Here is a 16,335-nt window from a genome sequence, read left to right on the forward strand (position 1 = left end):
GGTTTGACCTGACAAGAATGTGCTTTGCTAATCGTCAAGCATGTGTTTTTGGTTACTCCGACTGGGTACCTTATACGCAGGAGCCACAGCCTTGGACTTGGCTAGATGAGGAGTGTACCAAGGGGAGTCAAGGAAAACTGGCGGTGGTGGCTTGTGGCATGTCTGTCATCTGGCACCGCCGCGGCCGCTCATGGTAAGTCAACGTTATCTGGTCACAAATGCATGGCCTCACACTGCCTACTTGCACTTCCAAGGAGCCAAGTTAAATCAGAGTTCTCGTGGTGAATTTCGGAAGTTGTTCGTGCTCTCAGAGTACTTGTATGGTTCATCCCAGCTTTAATGCAACTCAACCACGTGGGTGTCCTTCACCATCTATGTTTTTTTATTGACTCTCGGCTCAGGTTACCATGGCAGTGTAACCAGAAGTCTTATTCTCAGTCCGGTCTCCGTACATAGTTTGGCCCTTGCTGGAATTATTGGAGGGGTTGCTCTTGAAATTTGGGTTCTTTGGTTCATCCGCACGCACAAACTCAAGTCAAACGTCACGCTCGATGAATCTTCCCTTCTCCTAAGAGCTGACCTCCAGGTGAGGAATTTGTTGCCATTCATGCTCACCCAGCGTCGCAGGACTGATCGAAGAGGGCGAACAGAGGGATCATGCCAGCACGTTAGACAACGAGGGATTACTCTGTTCCATCTGTGCGAATATCGATTTCTATAAGATCTTCCTTAATGGCATCCCAGAGACGGAGGACATCCCGCTCGATCATCTCTCGTCCATCTTACGAAAATCCTATCAATGCAATTTCTGCCGCCTTATATCCTTTCATGATCGCCGAACATGGATGCTGGACAAGTTTCCTCACGTCGATATCTCAGGGATCGAGCGTAGGATGTTCACGAAACATTGTGGTTGTCTTCAGTTGGCCTCTTATCCCCCATCCAAATTCCGTTGCTAGTCTGTACAATTTCTGTATGTTGCTACCACGATCGAGTGTCAGGTGTCCTGTTCCAACTCGGAGCCTTGATCGGTTCGGAAATGACGTGACACTGAAGCCCGAAACATCCGCAGCACCTCCCCCCGTACTAGTACACCACCACTTAAAAAAATGTCATATACAACACACTGCGGGTTGTTATAAATTCGGAGTACAAATCTCTATTGTTAGAATGGTGAGCCACTTTGTTACTTCCACTGAGTCGACCTGTTTTGTGAACCTATTATGTAATGGTCGACGGGTCCTCCAATCCAGATTCTAGTGGGTCATCGAGAACGACATGAAGATTGACCTTGTTCTTCAGGTGTCGAAATGTCTTCGCACTCGTGTGTCCAAGGACTACTAACTTCTTGCCAGGGTGGTCATCAAGTTCTTGGCCTATACTATAGGAAGACTGTAATACATGATTCACACTGTCACACAGGTTTCATTAATAGTAGGCGCAGGTGTTCGGTCCGTGCCATGTGTATAAGTATAAGGCAGTGTAATCATGCACTCTAATCTCACCCTACCCGTCGCTCATCACAGTAAGTCATCACCTTTGTGTTCTGGAGTACTTGACGTGTTGCAAAGTAGCAAGGTCCCTGAATCTTGACTATCAGCAAGCCGGACCATTTCAATGGCGATTATTATTGCCGCATGCACTCTTATCATTATCTTAGCCAGCGTCTGGACAGTGAAACAACGATATCAGGCCGCAAGACGGTTGCCATTACCGCCTGGACCACCTGGACGTTGGCTATTAGGAAATACGATGCCAAAGTCATAGTAAGTCATTGTCAAAGGACACCAACATGATCTCTATCTAACCCCTCACGCAGTGCGCCATTTCAATTCGCCAGATGGACGGAGCAATACGGACCTGTGTTCTCGCTCAAACAAGGTCATAGGATTTTTATAGTTATAGGACGTCATCAGGTCAGCATAAAACATCTCATTGTCTAGCCAGACATGAAGTAGATCACATCATAGGCTGCAGTGGATATCATGGAAAAACAGGGAGCAAATGTTGCCGACCGTCCGCGTTCTATTGCAGTGCATGAGACATTGCTTGGCGGGTTGTCACCGCTCCTTGAGGGCCCTGGTGAAAGATTGCGCCGGCTGCGCAGGTACGCATCTTGTCTCTCCCAGGTGCGATCAGCGAGACTGAATGTAATGCAGGGTCTTGCATGCAGGCTTGCAACCCAAGGTTGCGGAGACCTACGAGCCCATCCAGACCAGGCATGCGAAGAATTTGATTCTAGATATCTTGAATGATCCAAAGAACCACCAAGGTCATGCCATGCGGTGCGAACACTATCTCTTTCTTGCGTGGTACAGGTGGTAATCCGAGGATTCTAGTTATTCAGCTTCTGTGGTCATGTCCTTCACCTATGGAAAAATTACTCCGACCTCATATACAGATCCTGAAGTTGTTGCCGTCAATAAGGTTCTTGCGCGTTTTGGTCAAGCTATGACGCCGGGAGCATATCTTGTGGATACGTATCCAATCCTGCGTTTCGTCCCAGGTTACCTGAGTCAGCTGAAGGCATGGCACAAAGAAGAACTTGCTCTCTATTATAGGCAGTTGGACGTGGTGCGAAGACAAATGGTCCGTGGTTTTCTTGTGATGATATACGTACTCACTCACCACTGTGAAGCATGAGGGGACTGCAAGGCCATCCTTTGCGAAGTTCATGTTGGAGCACCAGAAACAGTACCAGCTCGAAGATAAGGAACTGGGATACCTTGCAGGAGCAATGTTTGGGGCCGGTTCTGATACGGTGAGTTCTTGCATTGCATCGCGTGAGTCTTTGCTCGACAACTGTTGTAGACTGCGTCCGCAATCACAATTATGATGATGGCTGCTGCCACTCATACAGATGCGCAGGCTCGCGTACAAGAGGAGCTCGATAACGTCGTGGGGCGTACGCGGCGTAGGTTATGCCTTTTCTTTGTCCATCTACTGACTCATATAGCTCCTGATTAGTGCCGACTTTTGATGACCAGGAAATGCTGCCGCAGGTCACCGCGTTCATGCTCGAGAGTCTCAGGTGGAGACCTGTCACTCTTGGAGGTACGTCTTATTTGAGCTGTGATGACGTGATGATGATCGACCACCTTGCACTACAGGCTTTCCGCATCGCGCGATGGAGGACATCGTTTGGCAGAACTACCTCATTCCGGCAGGTGCGACTGTGATTGGGAACCATTGGTCAGTAGGCAATCATTTTCGTACCCTCACCGTTGGGTCTGACGCTCGTGCTTCAGGGCTATCGCAAACGACCCTGAAGTCTTCCCTGAACCACACAGGTTTAATCCCCAGCGTTGGATCGACGATGCAGGTCGTGTGCGCAGTGATCTCCGGTTTTTCACTTATGGCTTTGGCCGTCGGTGAGTGGCATCGTTCATCTCTCGATCCGTTCTCATTCCTTACTTGAAAATGTCAGAGTATGTTCTGGTCAACATGTCGCAAATCGGTCGGTCTTTATCACCACGGCTCTCACTCTGTGGGCTTTCCGCCTTTCTGAGAATCCTGGAGCGAAGATTGACACGCTTGCATTCTCTGACACTGCAATCATACATGCTGCTCCGTTTGAGATATGTTTTGAGAAGAGGATGGATGAGAACGTGATCAGGGAACTATGCGCATCGGGCAAATAAGAGGCATTTATTCCAGAAACTTGAATCTTCGTGCAAAGAAGTTTGTCTTGCATTCTGGAGTCTTTTCGTTGTCTATCCGACTCAAATTTCCCGCTACACCTAACTTTGTATATCTTCAAACAGGCACGATTATAATAATGAGCTTGTAGCCCTTGGTGTTACCACGCATCGAGTATCTCTCGATACACTCCAAATCGTATGGCTGATCGTGAATCGTTTACAGACAGCCCCCGAACAAAATGAAGTATGTGCTGAAGTCCTATCCTTTTATCATTCAATTATTCCGCCACCACCCATGCGATTTTTTTTAGCTGGCCAAAACGAAGAGCAGACAGCTTGACTTTGCTCTCAAATCTGACACGTGTCTCATTGGGTCCTTTCCAGTGTTATGGTTCCGGTCACGGTAGTCTTCAACGTGGCTGACAGCCCCATCAACTATATCTTTTACCTTCACTTCGAGGCACCTGTAAAGCACCTTAAGCTATGTGATATCTCTCGCTTAATTCTCACTCGGCACTTCAAAGGTGGTTTCAATTCGCACAACCTGTATTTTTCATCCATATATACGCGCGGGCGCTAGGTCTCGCATAGGGTAGCCTAGATCACTTGGATCACGGAGGGTCATGTACAAAACAATAACACCTTTGTTCCAGAGCTAATTCGATATTTTAGCTACCTGATATGAACATGGGCTATAAAACACTGACCTCGGACATTAGTCTTGATTTTCCTGTACCAGAACTTTGAGCGATCGAACAGAAATTAGCATAGTATGGCCTGTGCGTGCCACCACCCCTGAACTTCATGTTGTTATTTTCAGGTACTTGTAGAAACTGTCCGCAGCCTTCCCAACGTTCAGCGATGTGAGAGAACGAGCGCGTGTGACAGGCATGGCAAACTATTTCATGCGCCATGCGCATATCAAGCTTGTCTTTCAGGTGTTTGCCTTTTAGCAATTTACTGGCCGCGGAGACAGTTTGTAACATGATCGGGCTAAAGGTAATCACTTATGCCTAGTTGTAACTTGTTTGTCGTCAAAGAAGAGGAGTTATACTATCCCTTCCGGTGCAATCGGCACCCCAGGGAAGTCGGCAGGTCACACATTTTGGCAGGAAAACGTTACGCTTTTGTTACAAGTAGTCACATTCCGTCACACCAAACCCTGCGAAAAAGCGTGACTGCCGACTTCTGTGGGGTGGGATAGTAAGGCAAAGTTAGGCATAGGCGTAGTCAAGCGGCTACTGAAGTTGGCAACGATTTATTTTTAGAATGGTGACCCACTTTGGCTAGACTCGTGGAGTCGTGAGAGACGGTCACAGTACACTTTGGCACTTTCGCTTCCAAGTCGACTTCCATTATAATGTTTTGTAAACCTTTGATGGTGGACGGTCATGTGGCACAACCAATCCAATGGGTCATAGAGAACGACAAATCTTTGGATGGAGTTGATATGTTTTAGCATTCGCGTATCCGCTGCTAATCACGAGGGTAGTCATTAGGTTCCTACTATACTATAGGAAGACCGCAGTACACCACATCCGATTGATGGTGGAGGTGTTGAACTTGTCTTTGTACAAGTCAGTGCAATCGTGCATTTTAATCTCACCGTACCCATCGCCCATCACAGCAAGTCACTGCTATGTCACAACTCTGGAGTACTTAACATGTTGCAAAGTGGTGGGGTGCTGTAACTATCAGGAAGCCCGACCATTCAACAATGGCGATTATCATTGCATGCATCCTTATCGTCTTAACCAGCGTCTGGATTGTAAAACAACGATATCAGGCCGCAAGGCGGTTGCCCTTGCCGCCTGGACCGCCTGGACGTTGGCTATTAGGAAATACAATGCCAAAGTCATAGTAAGTCATTGGCAAAGGACACCAACATGATCTCCATCTAACCCCTCATGCAGTGCGCCGTTTCAATTTGCGAGATGGACAGAACAATACGGACCTGTGTTCTCGCTCAAACAAGGCCATAGGATTTTTATAGTTATAGGACGTCATCAGGTCAGCATAAAACATCTCATTGTCTAGCCAGACATGAAGTAGATCACATCATAGGCTGCAGTGGATATCATGGAGAAAGAGGGAGCAAATGTCGCCGACCGTCCGCGTTCTATTGCAGTGCAAGAGATATTGCATGACAGGTTGGGACTGCTCCTTGAGGGCTCTGGTGAAAGATTGCGCCGGCTGCGCAGGTACGCATCTTTTCTCTACCAGGTACGATCAGCGAGACTGAATGTAAAGCAGGGTCTTGCATGCAGGCATGCAACCCAAGGTTGCGGAGACCTACGAGCCCATCCAGACCAGGCATGCGAAGAATTTGATTCTAGATATCTTGAATGACCCAAAGAATCACCAAGGTCATGCCATGCGGTGCGAACACTAGCTCTTTCTCGCGCGGTACAGGTGGTAATCCGAGCATTTAAGTTATTCAGCTTCTGTGGTCATGTCCTTCACCTATGGAAAAATTACTCCGACCTCATATACAGATCCTGAAGTTGTTGCCGTCAATAAGGTTCTTGCGCGTTTTGGTCGAGCTATCCAGCCGGGAGCATACCTTGTGGATGCGTATCCAATCCTGCGTTTTGTCCCAGGCTACCTGAGTCAGCTGAAGGCATGGCACAAAGAGGAACTCGCTCTTTTTAACGGGCAATTGGACGCTGTGCGAAGACAAATGGTTCGTGGTTTTACTGCGACAAGCAATTTCCTTACTCGTCACTGTGAAGCGTGAGGGGACTGCAAGGCCATCCTTTGCGAGGTTCATGTTAGAGCACCAGAAACAGTACCAACTCGAAGATAAGGACCTGGCATACATTGCAGGAACGATGTTTGGGGCCGGTTCTGATACGGTGAGCTCTTACATTGCATCGCGTCTTAAGTTGACAACTGTTGTAGACTGCGTCCGCAATCACAATTATGATGATGGCTGCTGCCACTCATATAGATGCGCAGGCTCGCGTGCAAGAGGAACTTGATAACGTCGTGGGGCGTACGCGGCGTAAGTTATGCCTTTTCTTTGTCCATCTACTGATTCACATAGCTCCTTATTAGTGCCGACTTTTGATGACCAGGAAATGCTGCCGCAGGTTAACGCGTTCATGCTCGAGAGTCTCAGGTGGAGACCTGTCAGTCTTGGAGGTACGTCTTATTTGAGCTGTGATGACGTGATAATGATCGACCATCTTGCACTACAGGCTTTCCGCATCGCACGATTAAGGACATCGTTTGGAAGAACTACCTCATTCCGGCAGGTGCGACTGTTATTGGGAACCATTGGTCAGTAGGCAATCATTTTCGTCCTCTCACCTTTGGGTCTGACGCTCGTGGTTCAGGGCCATTGCAAATGACCCTGAAATCTTCCCTGAACCACACAGGTTTAATCCCCAGCGTTGGATCGACGATGCAGGTCGTGTGCGCGGTGACCTCCGGTTTTTTACTTATGGCTTTGGCCGCCGGTGAGTGGTATTCTTTATCTCTCGAGCATTTCTTATGCATTACTTGATAATATCAGAGTGTGTCCTGGTCAGCATGTCGCGAATCGGTCGGTCTTTGTCAACACGGCTCTTATTCTGTGGGCTTTTCGCCTTTCTGAGAATCCTGCAGCGAAGATTGACACGCTTGCATTCTCTGACACTGCAAACATACATGCTGCTCCGTTTGAGATATGCTTTGCGAGGAGGATGGATAAGAACGTGATCAGGGAACTATGCTCACCGGGAAAATAAGAGGCGTTTATTCTCGAAACTTGAATCTTGGTGCACAGCAGTTTGTCTTACATTCTGGAGTCTTTTCGTTGTCTATCCGACTCAATTTTCCCATTACACCTGACTTTGTATATCTTCAAACAGGCACGATTATAATAATGAACTTGTACCCCTTGGTGTTACTACACATCAAGTATCTCTCGATACACTCCAAATCGTATGGCTGATCGTGAACCGTTTACAGACAGTCCCCGAATAAAATGACGTATGGTGCTGACTTTTCCTTCAATTATTCTGCCACCACCCATGCGCTTTCTTTTTCTAACTGGCCAAAACGAAGAGCAGACAGCTCGACTTTGCTCTCAAAGTTGACACAGGTATCATTGTGTCCTTCCAAGTTTCATGGTTCCGGTCACGGTAGTCTTTAACGTGACTGACAACCCCATCAGCTATATTTTTTTACCTTCACTTCGAGGCACCTCTGAAACACCTTAAGCTATGTGATATCTCTCGCTTAATTCTCACTCGGCACTTCAAAGGTGGTTTCAATTCGCACAACCTGATCTTCCAGAACATGCCTGTCTTTCAACCCTTCTACGATCCTCCACGAACATCTGGTTTATGTATGTTCATGATGGAGTCTGAGAGAACGGACGTACCCGGAGATGAGTGACGGGCACAATCAAGCCATCTTCAGCTGAACGAGCCTTTTCGTATGTCTCAGTCTTACCCGTATGATAAAACTATACGCCCCGTCGTTGAAACATCTCAGTCTTTTCCACTGGAACTGAGATGTAAGCCCCTACGTTACTCTTCGGGCACTCGCGCTAATAATACTACCCACAGTATACATTAACAGGTATACTTGGCTTGAGCGCAGCCTGTATTTTCCATCCATATATACGCGCAGGCACTAGGTCTCACATAGGGTAGCCCAGATCACTTGGATCACGGAGGTTCATGTACAAACAATAACACCTTTGTTCCGGAGCTAGTTCGATGTTTTAGCTACCTGATATGAACATTGGCTATAAAACACTGACCTCGGACATTAGTCTTGATTTTCCTGCACCAGAACTTTGGACGATCGAACGAAACTTAGCATAGTATGGCCTGTGCATGCCACCACCCCTGAACTTCATGTTGTTATTTTCAGGTACTCGTAGAAACCATCCGCAGCCTTCCCAACGTTCAGCGATGTGAGAGAACGAGCGCGTGTGACAGACGTAGCAAACTATTTCCCGTAGTTCAGGGTATTGCTGGAGTATTTCCTGCGCCATGCGCATATTAAGCTTGTCTTTCAGGTGTTTGCCTTTGAGCAATATACTGGCCGCGGAGACAGTTTGTAACATGATCGGGCTAAGCAGTCAGTCCGAGGAATCTGATCTTCACGAAGGGGCCAGATATTTCAAGTACGGTTTGATCGATCTTGACATCACGTTGTTGCGGTGTAAGTGGCAGGAGTATCGTATGTAGGAAGTTGATGAACCTGGCTCGGCAACGAGGGCGTCGATGTATAATTGGTTGAAATTCTGAAGCTGTCCTGTTCGAAGGGATGAGGATATTCTTGATTTGAGCGGCGAGTCTGGGACCACCCGTGTTACTAGTCCGCGCTTCTATGCCATATCCCTAGGAGTATCATTCGAAGGGAGAGACAAAAACGAGACGCACCGAATACAGTTACGCGATTCCCACAAGGCATTACATAATTCTGGTTATGGCAATTACTAAGCGCCCACTGCTCCGAGCCTCTCGTAACGTTAACTGCCAATACACGCTTCAATGGCTATCTTACGCCGTTCGTGAAATCTCCCGTGCGACGTGGAGCGCTCACGTATCCAACATCGGTTGCCTGACACCGCTAGTCCGCGATACAGCCTAACCCAAAAGCCGTCAACTCGAATTTCCTTCTATGGTCCTGTTCAAAGCCTATATCTCTAAACAAGTTAGCAGCGGTTCAATCAGTCACCAACCACCCAAAGGCTATCAGTCATGATAGCGATTCATAACGTTCACAACCGTGACTTTCACAGCCCAGACCATCACATTTCCTATGCATGTCGGCAATAGGAACGGATAGCACAGCGTTAGCTGAGAGGAGAGAATGCTATATAAATTCCGGTTTCTGCGCCGTCATGCTTCTCTCGTTTTTTCATTCAAAAACGCCTTTCGTTTCTTTTGTCTTGGATCATTACTTGTATATATCTCTAGGGTGCAGGCCATCTTTCTCGAGGTCATCATCCATACTAAGAGACTTACATGCCAGCCACTACCATGTCCTCCTGGATCTCGTTCTCCGACATCTTTTATTTTACTCGCAATGCGAGAAAAACGCCTCTCATCCCAGAGGGCTTCGTCCTTGAAACACCTTTGGAGTCCAAAGCCACTATGGCAATCCAGCTCAAGCCAGAGTCTCCAACATCCCGCTCAACACTTCCCACCATTTCCAAATCAACGGTACCTTTGCCTGCGTCTTCCACCCCGCAGACACCCCTGGAGCCAGTCGTTTTCATAGGAAATAACAGCACTGAAACCCTTGTCAACGTTGTTTCAAAGCCCGGGTTTCCAACCTCAATTCTGCAGCTCTACCCATCTGTCAATGAGGCTGCGCACACCCGACGCATATCGTTCGCAGATTGTGCCACACCTTCGCGTCCTGTGAAGCCTGTCAACGTCATTGACGTGGGCCAGGTCTCGTCCAAGCCCTCCGCGGCCGCAGTGGAAATGCCTGAGCAAGCAAAACCTCTCAGAGAGGACGTCCCCAACACGGAAAAGAAATCAAAGAGGAAGAGCATCATGCGGAGTATGTCCTTGCTTGGCCCTCGTGCACCCGGCACGAAGGCGCGCCGCTTCTCGGTCCCTGTCTTTTCTTCGCTGACGGATGGCATGAATAAGCGGGCAAACAAGCAGCCGTAGGCCGCTCAGTCCAGGGCGAGGGGAGGAGCACCGGAGTATCACGATAGCTTAGGAAGTGAATTCTGCAGAAAGGCGCACCGATGTTCGAGCACCACACATGCTATCCTTTATCCTATGATATCTATAATTCAACCTTAATCATTAATTACCCACATGTTGTACTAGGGTGGTCCATTCACTATTGCGAACTACTTTGGCTTACATCGCAATCTGGACAATGGTTTAGCATATACATCATTCAAGACACTGTAGTTCTATAGTAGGGTATGGTTCTGGAATGGAGGAGATATGATACACATGATTAGCATACGGACCGTTTATTTGATTATCATACAGCCGCACGCAGCTAGGTTCGCTGCGCATATCGACTGCGGTTCCGGATTCGTTCCCCATAATTCAGGGTCTGCAGGTACAATCAATAGCGGCGACAGGGAAAGGAACAAGAGCGGAGACTTGATCGCAATTTTGAATCTCAGTGCGCTGTATATCGTTGGAGCAGATGACAGAAAGCCGAAGCCAGCTAATGACCGCAGAAAACAGACGGCAGCCAGCGCTGACTACGAAAGGCGTTAGATAGGTGTGATCGAACGCATGGGGAAAGCATCAAAAGTAGTACGAGGCGTTAGATAGGTGTGATCGAACGCATGGGGAAAGCATCAAAAGTAGTACGAGGCGTAAAGCAATCGACGATGTCAAGCTGTACGCAGTGATAATTTAAGATGATACCTGCTCCCATGAGGGCGATGCCCTGTTGAAGCGTCATTAGAGGAACAGCACCGTCAGAATGAAACTAACCGTGACAATATCCGGAAGTATGGGGTTTGTGGCATTCTGTCGAAGGTAGTATAGATCCGGTGAGCATAACAGCTGATGGCACGTCTGCGCGTTGATCATGCTTTGACAGGGCTATCTCGCTCGACCCGAACGTCTATCCCAACCCTGACAAGTTTGATTCCGAGAGATGGCTCGACGAAAAAACCGTGAAAGACCTCAAGCTCAAGTTCCCTTCATACGGTTTTCGATGCAGGTATACCTTTTCCTGATAAACCACGTTGTGCCGTAGTATTGAAAAACGACATGCAAAATCTGCCCCGGGCGACACATTCCGAATTGCTCGATCTTCATACCTTTTATGGTCGTTAAAGATCACACAGGACCCGGAGAATCCTATTGACCATTTGGGCTTTGTGGATGGCGTAATTGCGCACCTAAAACGCTTCGCTGCGCGCTTCGAGCCACGGTTTGGAGAGGAGGCGTCGTTGAAGTATGGAGAGGGGTTGTAGGACCTTGCAGTGATGTATCACGTATGTATATATGAGCTTTGGGGTGTGGTATTATTTTCGTGCTGAGGGCTGGTATTTTGGCACAAGTGCCCTACAGCGTGAAGGATATTTAAGACATTCTTGTCAGTGTCTGAAATAGATGTTACATATCTCCATGTGCGCAATCCAAGACAATGGGACAACACACTAGACAAGGCTGGTGATGGTATTGATGGTTGACGTTAAGGCCTAAGGCCTAAGGTGGGAGTAACGGTGTGCCTTGATAGAGGACGTTATGTAATCAACATCAGGTCATAGGGAGTTCAAGTTCGGTTCAGTGATGTCCCCCCATATTGTCAATGCACGCGTTTTCCTGAGCTCGCTGGCAAGGGCTTGCAGCAGATTGACGGTAAAACAAGCCTGCAACATTTGTGCGATCTCATGTATTCACCTTGCGACGTGCACAGGTACTTTACAAGTTGCAACTTGCACCTAGCGGCCTCATATAGTTTTCCAACAGAGCCTCGATCTCACCGTGGCCTTCCAGTTCGCCGTTGAATTCCTGGGATCGCTGACCACTCACCGTGTCATTTCTCTCAAGTAGCGGGTCTTCGGTGTACCAGTACTGCAGTTTCAACTCGCCAAGTGTGTATTGACCCCGATCTCACTTCATCTTGCGCTCAATATGAGACCTTTTACAGCATCACTACTAGCCTAGTGTATCGAGCTGGGTTGCAGGTTTATCCTCCAGGCTATTCAATTCCATTCTTATTTCTCAACAACTTTGCACTCAGCCTCGGAGATAATTCCAGCAGCGTGGCATCATGTCTGACCTTGACGAGGCCATCAAACTGCGTCGGGATGTACTGCTCCTCTGTCCCCCCGGTCATCCAGATCGATCCTCGTCTCTGAACAATCTCGCAATCAGTCTTATAGACAGATTCCGGCAGCGTGGCATCATGTCTGACCTTGATGAGGCCATCGAGCTACATCTGGATGCATTACTCCTCCGTCCCCCCGGTCATCCAGATCGATCCATGTCCCTGAGCAATCTTGGTGCCAGCCTTCGAAACAGATTTCAGCAGCGTGGGATTATGTCTGACCTCGATGAGTCCATTGAGCTGCATCGAGATGCATTACTCCTCCGTCCCCCCGGTCATCCAGATCGATCCTCGTCCCTGAACAATCTTGCAAACACCCTGGGAGACAGATTCGAGCAGCGTGGGATTATGTCTGACCTTGATGAGTCCGTCGAGCTGCATCGGGATGCATTACTCCTCCGTCCCCCCGGTCATCCGAATCGATCCATGTCTTTGAATAATCTTGCAAACAGCCTTCGAGACAGATTCCTGCAACGTGGGATCATGTCTGACCTTGACGAGGCCATCAAGCTGTATCAGGCTGCATTACTCCTCCGTCCCCCAGGTCATTCAGATCGATTCTCGTCTCTGAACAATCTTGCAAACAGCCTTGGAGACAGATTCCAGCAGCTTGGGATCGTGTCTGACCTTGATGAGGCCATCGAGCTGCATCAGGATGCATCATTGCTCCGTCCCCCCGGTCATTCAGATCGATCCTCGTCTCTGAACAATCTTGCTATCAGCCTCCGAGATAGATTCGAGCAGCGGGGCATGATGTCTGACCTTGATGAAGCCATCGAGCTGCATCGGGATGCATTACTCCTCCGTCCCTGCGGTCATCCAGAGCGATCCTCGTCTCTGAGTGATCTTGCACTGAGCCTTCGAGACAGATTCCACCAGCGCGGCGCCCAGTCTGACCTTGATGAAGCATTTAGCTTATATTCTCAACTCTCCCACCTATCACATGCAGCATCTCGCTCAGATCTTCGTGTTGCTAAATCATGGGCGGCCTTCGCTGACACCCTCAATCACGCCTCTGCATTGCTTGCCTATAAGACTGCACTGAAATTCCTCGATCAGCAGGTTGCTCTCTTGTCGCCTTCTTTCCATCATTTCGATGTCTTCAGGGAGGCTGTTTCTTCCCTTGCCACAGATGCTTTTTCATGCAGTGTTCGTCATGGTGCGCTGACGACTGCGGTGGAGCTGGTGGAGCAAGGTCGTGCAGTGTTCTGGACCCAGTTGGCACGCTTCAGCACGCCACTGGATGAACTTTCCGTTTCAGGTGACACCGGCGCGGCCTTGGCAGAAGAGTTCAGACTGTCGAGTTTTCGCCTTCGTAACGCGTTCGATCAGTCTACTGAAGACCAGTCTCTGCAAATCCGGCAACTTGCCATGCAATGGGATGACGTGGTTTCACGGATCCGCATGATTCCCGACTTTTCTCGGTTTCTCCTCCCTCCCCTTTTCTCCGACCTACAGAAGGCAGCTGAAGACGGTCCTGTCATCATTGTCAATACTAGCCAGTATTGCTGCGACGCCTTGATTGTCCTGAGCGATCAAGATCCTGTCCACGTTCCAATCGGTATCACGCACACCGAAGTTTCTGATTTGTCCTCCGAGTTTCAATCCCTTTCAAAACAATTTGGTTCTCTTGATGCTCAACTCAAGCTTGTCAGCATCCTTCGTAAACTTTGGCATGGCGTCGTTGGCCCCGTAGTACAAGCCCTTGAGGTATCAAATATTCGCCGTGGTTCGCGTATCTGGTGGTGTCCCACTGCTGAGTTCGCGCTGCTTCCTTTACATGCAGCAGGAGCTTATGAGAAGAAAAGAGATTGTTTGTCTCACATCTATATCTCCTCAGTACACCCCCACTTTGGCAACTCTTGTTCGTGCGAGACAGCAGGTTTCACGGGATGCGTCCCCGCAACATTTTGTTGCCATTGGTCAAGGAAACCCCGATGGAGGGAAGCCACTTGAATGTGTAGCTCCCGAGATAGCCGTTGTCGCCAAGCGTCTCGTGCCCGCCGTGTCGTCCTTCACGTTGCTCGAGGACAGCGACGCAACGGTCAAGGGTGCATTGGATGCGCTGAACCATCACCAGTGGCTTCACCTGGCCTGCCACGGTATGCCGAATCGACGACGACCATTTGAATCTTCCTTCGCGATGCGTGATGGGCCATTGATGATCAAGGACATCATCCGATACAACTGGCAAAACCTGCAGTTTGCGTTCCTATCGGCTTGCCACACTACCGTGGGCGATGAGAAGAGTCCCGATGAATCGATCCATCTCGCTGCCGCAATGCAATTCTCCGGATTTCGTAGTGTGATCGGTTCCATGTGGTCTGTCAAGGATGATGTCGCACAGGAGGTTGTGTCTGGTTTTTACGAGAACCTGATCGATGATTCAGGGAGATTGGACTGCACGCGCGCTGCAACGGCGTTGCACAAGGCTTTGAAGAAATTGCAGCGCAGTGATATTCCATTGGAACAGCGGATTGTATTTGTTCACATAGGTGTGTAGTTGGAGACTTGATTCGCTATATTATCCCATTTGCTGTATTTGTTAGTTGTTTTCATCCCCTCGCTCTGTTGTTGCTTACTTATTTCTGCACGATACTTTGTTATTCTGTACTGTACTAGTGTCACACGCTGTCTCGCTGAATGAATCTGATTTAGTCCTGCATCGTCACAGTCCTGAGTTATTAAGTGTAGTCGTAGAATATCATCCGGTGAGTGGTGCTACTGGCAAACTACGCTTGCTGCCCCCATGATATATGTGATAGACACCATTACACTGCACCATGCCGGATCCTCTGTGACAACATCAAATATGAGAAGACTCTACCAAAATACGAGTAAGATAGACTATCATCATATGCATGGCTGGAACATGTATGCAGCAGAGCACTGAACAAAGTCGCAAGCGAAAGAATATTGCTTCAAGAAGGAGGGTGCTCCAGACTAAGCCACACGGGTTGTGCTCCAACGTTCTAGATAATGACATCCCCGATGTGTTACGAACAACAAAAGCTGCAAGACGTTCCTACCGCATCGTGACGAAATTCACAGGACCGCGTACTGTTAGCTCGTCGGTCTGTCCGTCCATTTGAACCGCTTTGCTATCGTCGGTGTCGTTGATGCGCATTTCGTAACCATCAAACGACTCGAGATGGGTCAGATATAGCTCACCAAGCCAAAGCTATACCACATTAAGGTTGCAACGTTGAACGACGAACGAAGCCTTGAGGTTCTACGTCATCTGGACTTCGGCTTTCCAATACTCCATTTCTGTTTTGGACATGAACATAAACCTTCGCTTTCCTTTCCAACAAGACGGGGGCGTCACGAGCTAAATAGAACGAAATATCACTCACTTTCTTGCAGTCCAAACAATGCAAGGATTTTCACAGCCGCGTCAGGACTCAGCAATGAAAGGTTGGTGGAAAAATCAATACAACCACCCATCTCCAGGTTGAGCGTTCAGCAATTGATCCTGGGGAGGAGTTAAATGAAGTTGTCAGTCCACCCCGACCGTGCTCAATCTTCCGGGTAACTGCAGAACTGAGAATACGTGCCTGTAAATAAACTGAACCGCAACAGGTCGAGCTACCAAGTGACTCGGCTGAGTCGGCCCGTCTGGTGGTCAAACATGCCACGGTCACTCAGTTTGAAATTTGAAATTTGACCTATTTACCGCGACGAGCTTGATGAGATCTGAGACGGGGCCGCCGCATGTGCTGAGAGAGATGCTGTATTTATATGCCGCAACAAACAACGCGGTACTCTCTATGGGCTGTCCTGTGGGGTAGTGACTGCGAGGAAAGGGAAAATACTTGGGTACGAATAACCGATCTGTTTTGAGGTGTTGACTCGGATTCTTCCTAGCTTGCGCTTGCATCCGAATTGTGTCCACCTCCACATCCTTCCTTCTCGGACACCCCCC

The 16,335-nt window shown here is 48.5% G+C and overlaps 6 protein-coding genes across 6 annotated transcripts; all 6 read left to right on the plus strand.

Moving 5' to 3' along the window:
- The first annotated feature begins 53 nt into the window (after window positions 1-53).
- On the plus strand, window positions 54-1,087 carry F5891DRAFT_30588 (uncharacterized protein). Its single transcript, XM_041371288.1, has 4 exons — window positions 54-193; window positions 255-354; window positions 402-586; window positions 651-1,087. Exons 2-4 carry the CDS (start codon window positions 321-323, stop codon window positions 957-959), a joined length of 528 nt encoding a protein of 175 aa, XP_041234440.1. The 5' UTR covers window positions 54-193; window positions 255-320; the 3' UTR covers window positions 960-1,087.
- A 369-nt stretch (window positions 1,088-1,456) lies between these two features.
- F5891DRAFT_30390 (cytochrome P450) lies at window positions 1,457-3,901 on the plus strand. Its single transcript, XM_041371283.1, has 12 exons — window positions 1,457-1,525; window positions 1,575-1,766; window positions 1,820-1,916; window positions 1,971-2,107; window positions 2,160-2,285; window positions 2,340-2,589; window positions 2,639-2,761; window positions 2,812-2,914; window positions 2,968-3,054; window positions 3,111-3,192; window positions 3,249-3,371; window positions 3,428-3,901. The coding sequence occupies exons 2-12, from the start codon at window positions 1,618-1,620 to the stop codon at window positions 3,639-3,641; spliced, it is 1,491 nt and encodes a 496-aa protein (XP_041234441.1). The 5' UTR covers window positions 1,457-1,525; window positions 1,575-1,617; the 3' UTR covers window positions 3,642-3,901.
- Window positions 3,902-5,357: 1,456 nt separating this feature from the next.
- On the plus strand, window positions 5,358-7,446 carry F5891DRAFT_1273323 (cytochrome P450; the record flags this gene model as incomplete). The annotated part of the gene is made up of 11 exons (XM_041370129.1): window positions 5,358-5,501; window positions 5,555-5,651; window positions 5,706-5,842; window positions 5,895-6,020; window positions 6,075-6,324; window positions 6,374-6,496; window positions 6,543-6,645; window positions 6,699-6,785; window positions 6,842-6,923; window positions 6,980-7,102; window positions 7,159-7,446. Coding segments are annotated over 11 exons (1,486 nt in total), but the record flags the coding sequence as incomplete, so codon positions are not given.
- A 1,673-nt stretch (window positions 7,447-9,119) lies between these two features.
- F5891DRAFT_995464 (uncharacterized protein) lies at window positions 9,120-10,599 on the plus strand. Its single transcript, XM_041378327.1, has one exon. The coding sequence runs from the start codon at window positions 9,611-9,613 to the stop codon at window positions 10,265-10,267; it is 657 nt and encodes a 218-aa protein (XP_041234443.1). The 5' UTR covers window positions 9,120-9,610; the 3' UTR covers window positions 10,268-10,599.
- Window positions 10,600-12,161: 1,562 nt separating this feature from the next.
- On the plus strand, window positions 12,162-14,431 carry F5891DRAFT_30697 (uncharacterized protein). Its single transcript, XM_041371290.1, has 2 exons — window positions 12,162-12,174; window positions 12,231-14,431. The coding sequence occupies exon 2, from the start codon at window positions 12,354-12,356 to the stop codon at window positions 14,364-14,366; it is 2,013 nt and encodes a 670-aa protein (XP_041234444.1). The 5' UTR covers window positions 12,162-12,174; window positions 12,231-12,353; the 3' UTR covers window positions 14,367-14,431.
- Window positions 14,432-14,640: 209 nt separating this feature from the next.
- Window positions 14,641-14,915, plus strand: F5891DRAFT_995479 (uncharacterized protein; the record flags this gene model as incomplete). Its single annotated transcript, XM_041378328.1, has 1 exon — window positions 14,641-14,915. The coding sequence occupies exon 1, from the start codon at window positions 14,692-14,694 to the stop codon at window positions 14,911-14,913; it is 222 nt and encodes a 73-aa protein (XP_041234445.1). The 5' UTR covers window positions 14,641-14,691.
- Between the last annotated feature and the right edge of the window lie 1,420 nt (window positions 14,916-16,335).

Source organism: Suillus fuscotomentosus (genome assembly GCF_016647785.1).
Source record: "Suillus fuscotomentosus strain FC203 chromosome Unknown F5891scaffold_1, whole genome shotgun sequence".
NCBI classification, from domain to species: domain Eukaryota; kingdom Fungi; phylum Basidiomycota; class Agaricomycetes; order Boletales; family Suillaceae; genus Suillus; species Suillus fuscotomentosus.

What these genes read in the sequence shown, in the direction of transcription:
- F5891DRAFT_30697 (XM_041371290.1), top strand. Translation starts at nt 12,354, where the DNA reads ATGTCTGACCTTGACGAGGCCATCAAACTGCGTCGGGATGTACTGCTC.
- F5891DRAFT_30390 (XM_041371283.1), top strand. Translation starts at nt 1,618, where the DNA reads ATGGCGATTATTATTGCCGCATGCACTCTTATCATTATCTTAGCCAGC. An exon ending in CACCAAGGTCATGCCATGCG is followed by an intron (nt 2,286 to 2,339) that starts GTGCGAACACTA and finishes CGAGGATTCTAG; the next exon opens with TTATTCAGCTTCTGTGGTCA. An exon ending in CGTCGTGGGGCGTACGCGGC is followed by an intron (nt 2,915 to 2,967) that starts GTAGGTTATGCC and finishes GCTCCTGATTAG; the next exon opens with TGCCGACTTTTGATGACCAG.
- F5891DRAFT_995464 (XM_041378327.1), top strand. Translation starts at nt 9,611, where the DNA reads ATGCCAGCCACTACCATGTCCTCCTGGATCTCGTTCTCCGACATCTTT.
- F5891DRAFT_30588 (XM_041371288.1), top strand. Translation starts at nt 321, where the DNA reads ATGGTTCATCCCAGCTTTAATGCAACTCAACCAC. An exon ending in CTTTAATGCAACTCAACCAC is followed by an intron (nt 355 to 401) that starts GTGGGTGTCCTT and finishes CTCTCGGCTCAG; the next exon opens with GTTACCATGGCAGTGTAACC. An exon ending in TCCTAAGAGCTGACCTCCAG is followed by an intron (nt 587 to 650) that starts GTGAGGAATTTG and finishes GAGGGCGAACAG; the next exon opens with AGGGATCATGCCAGCACGTT.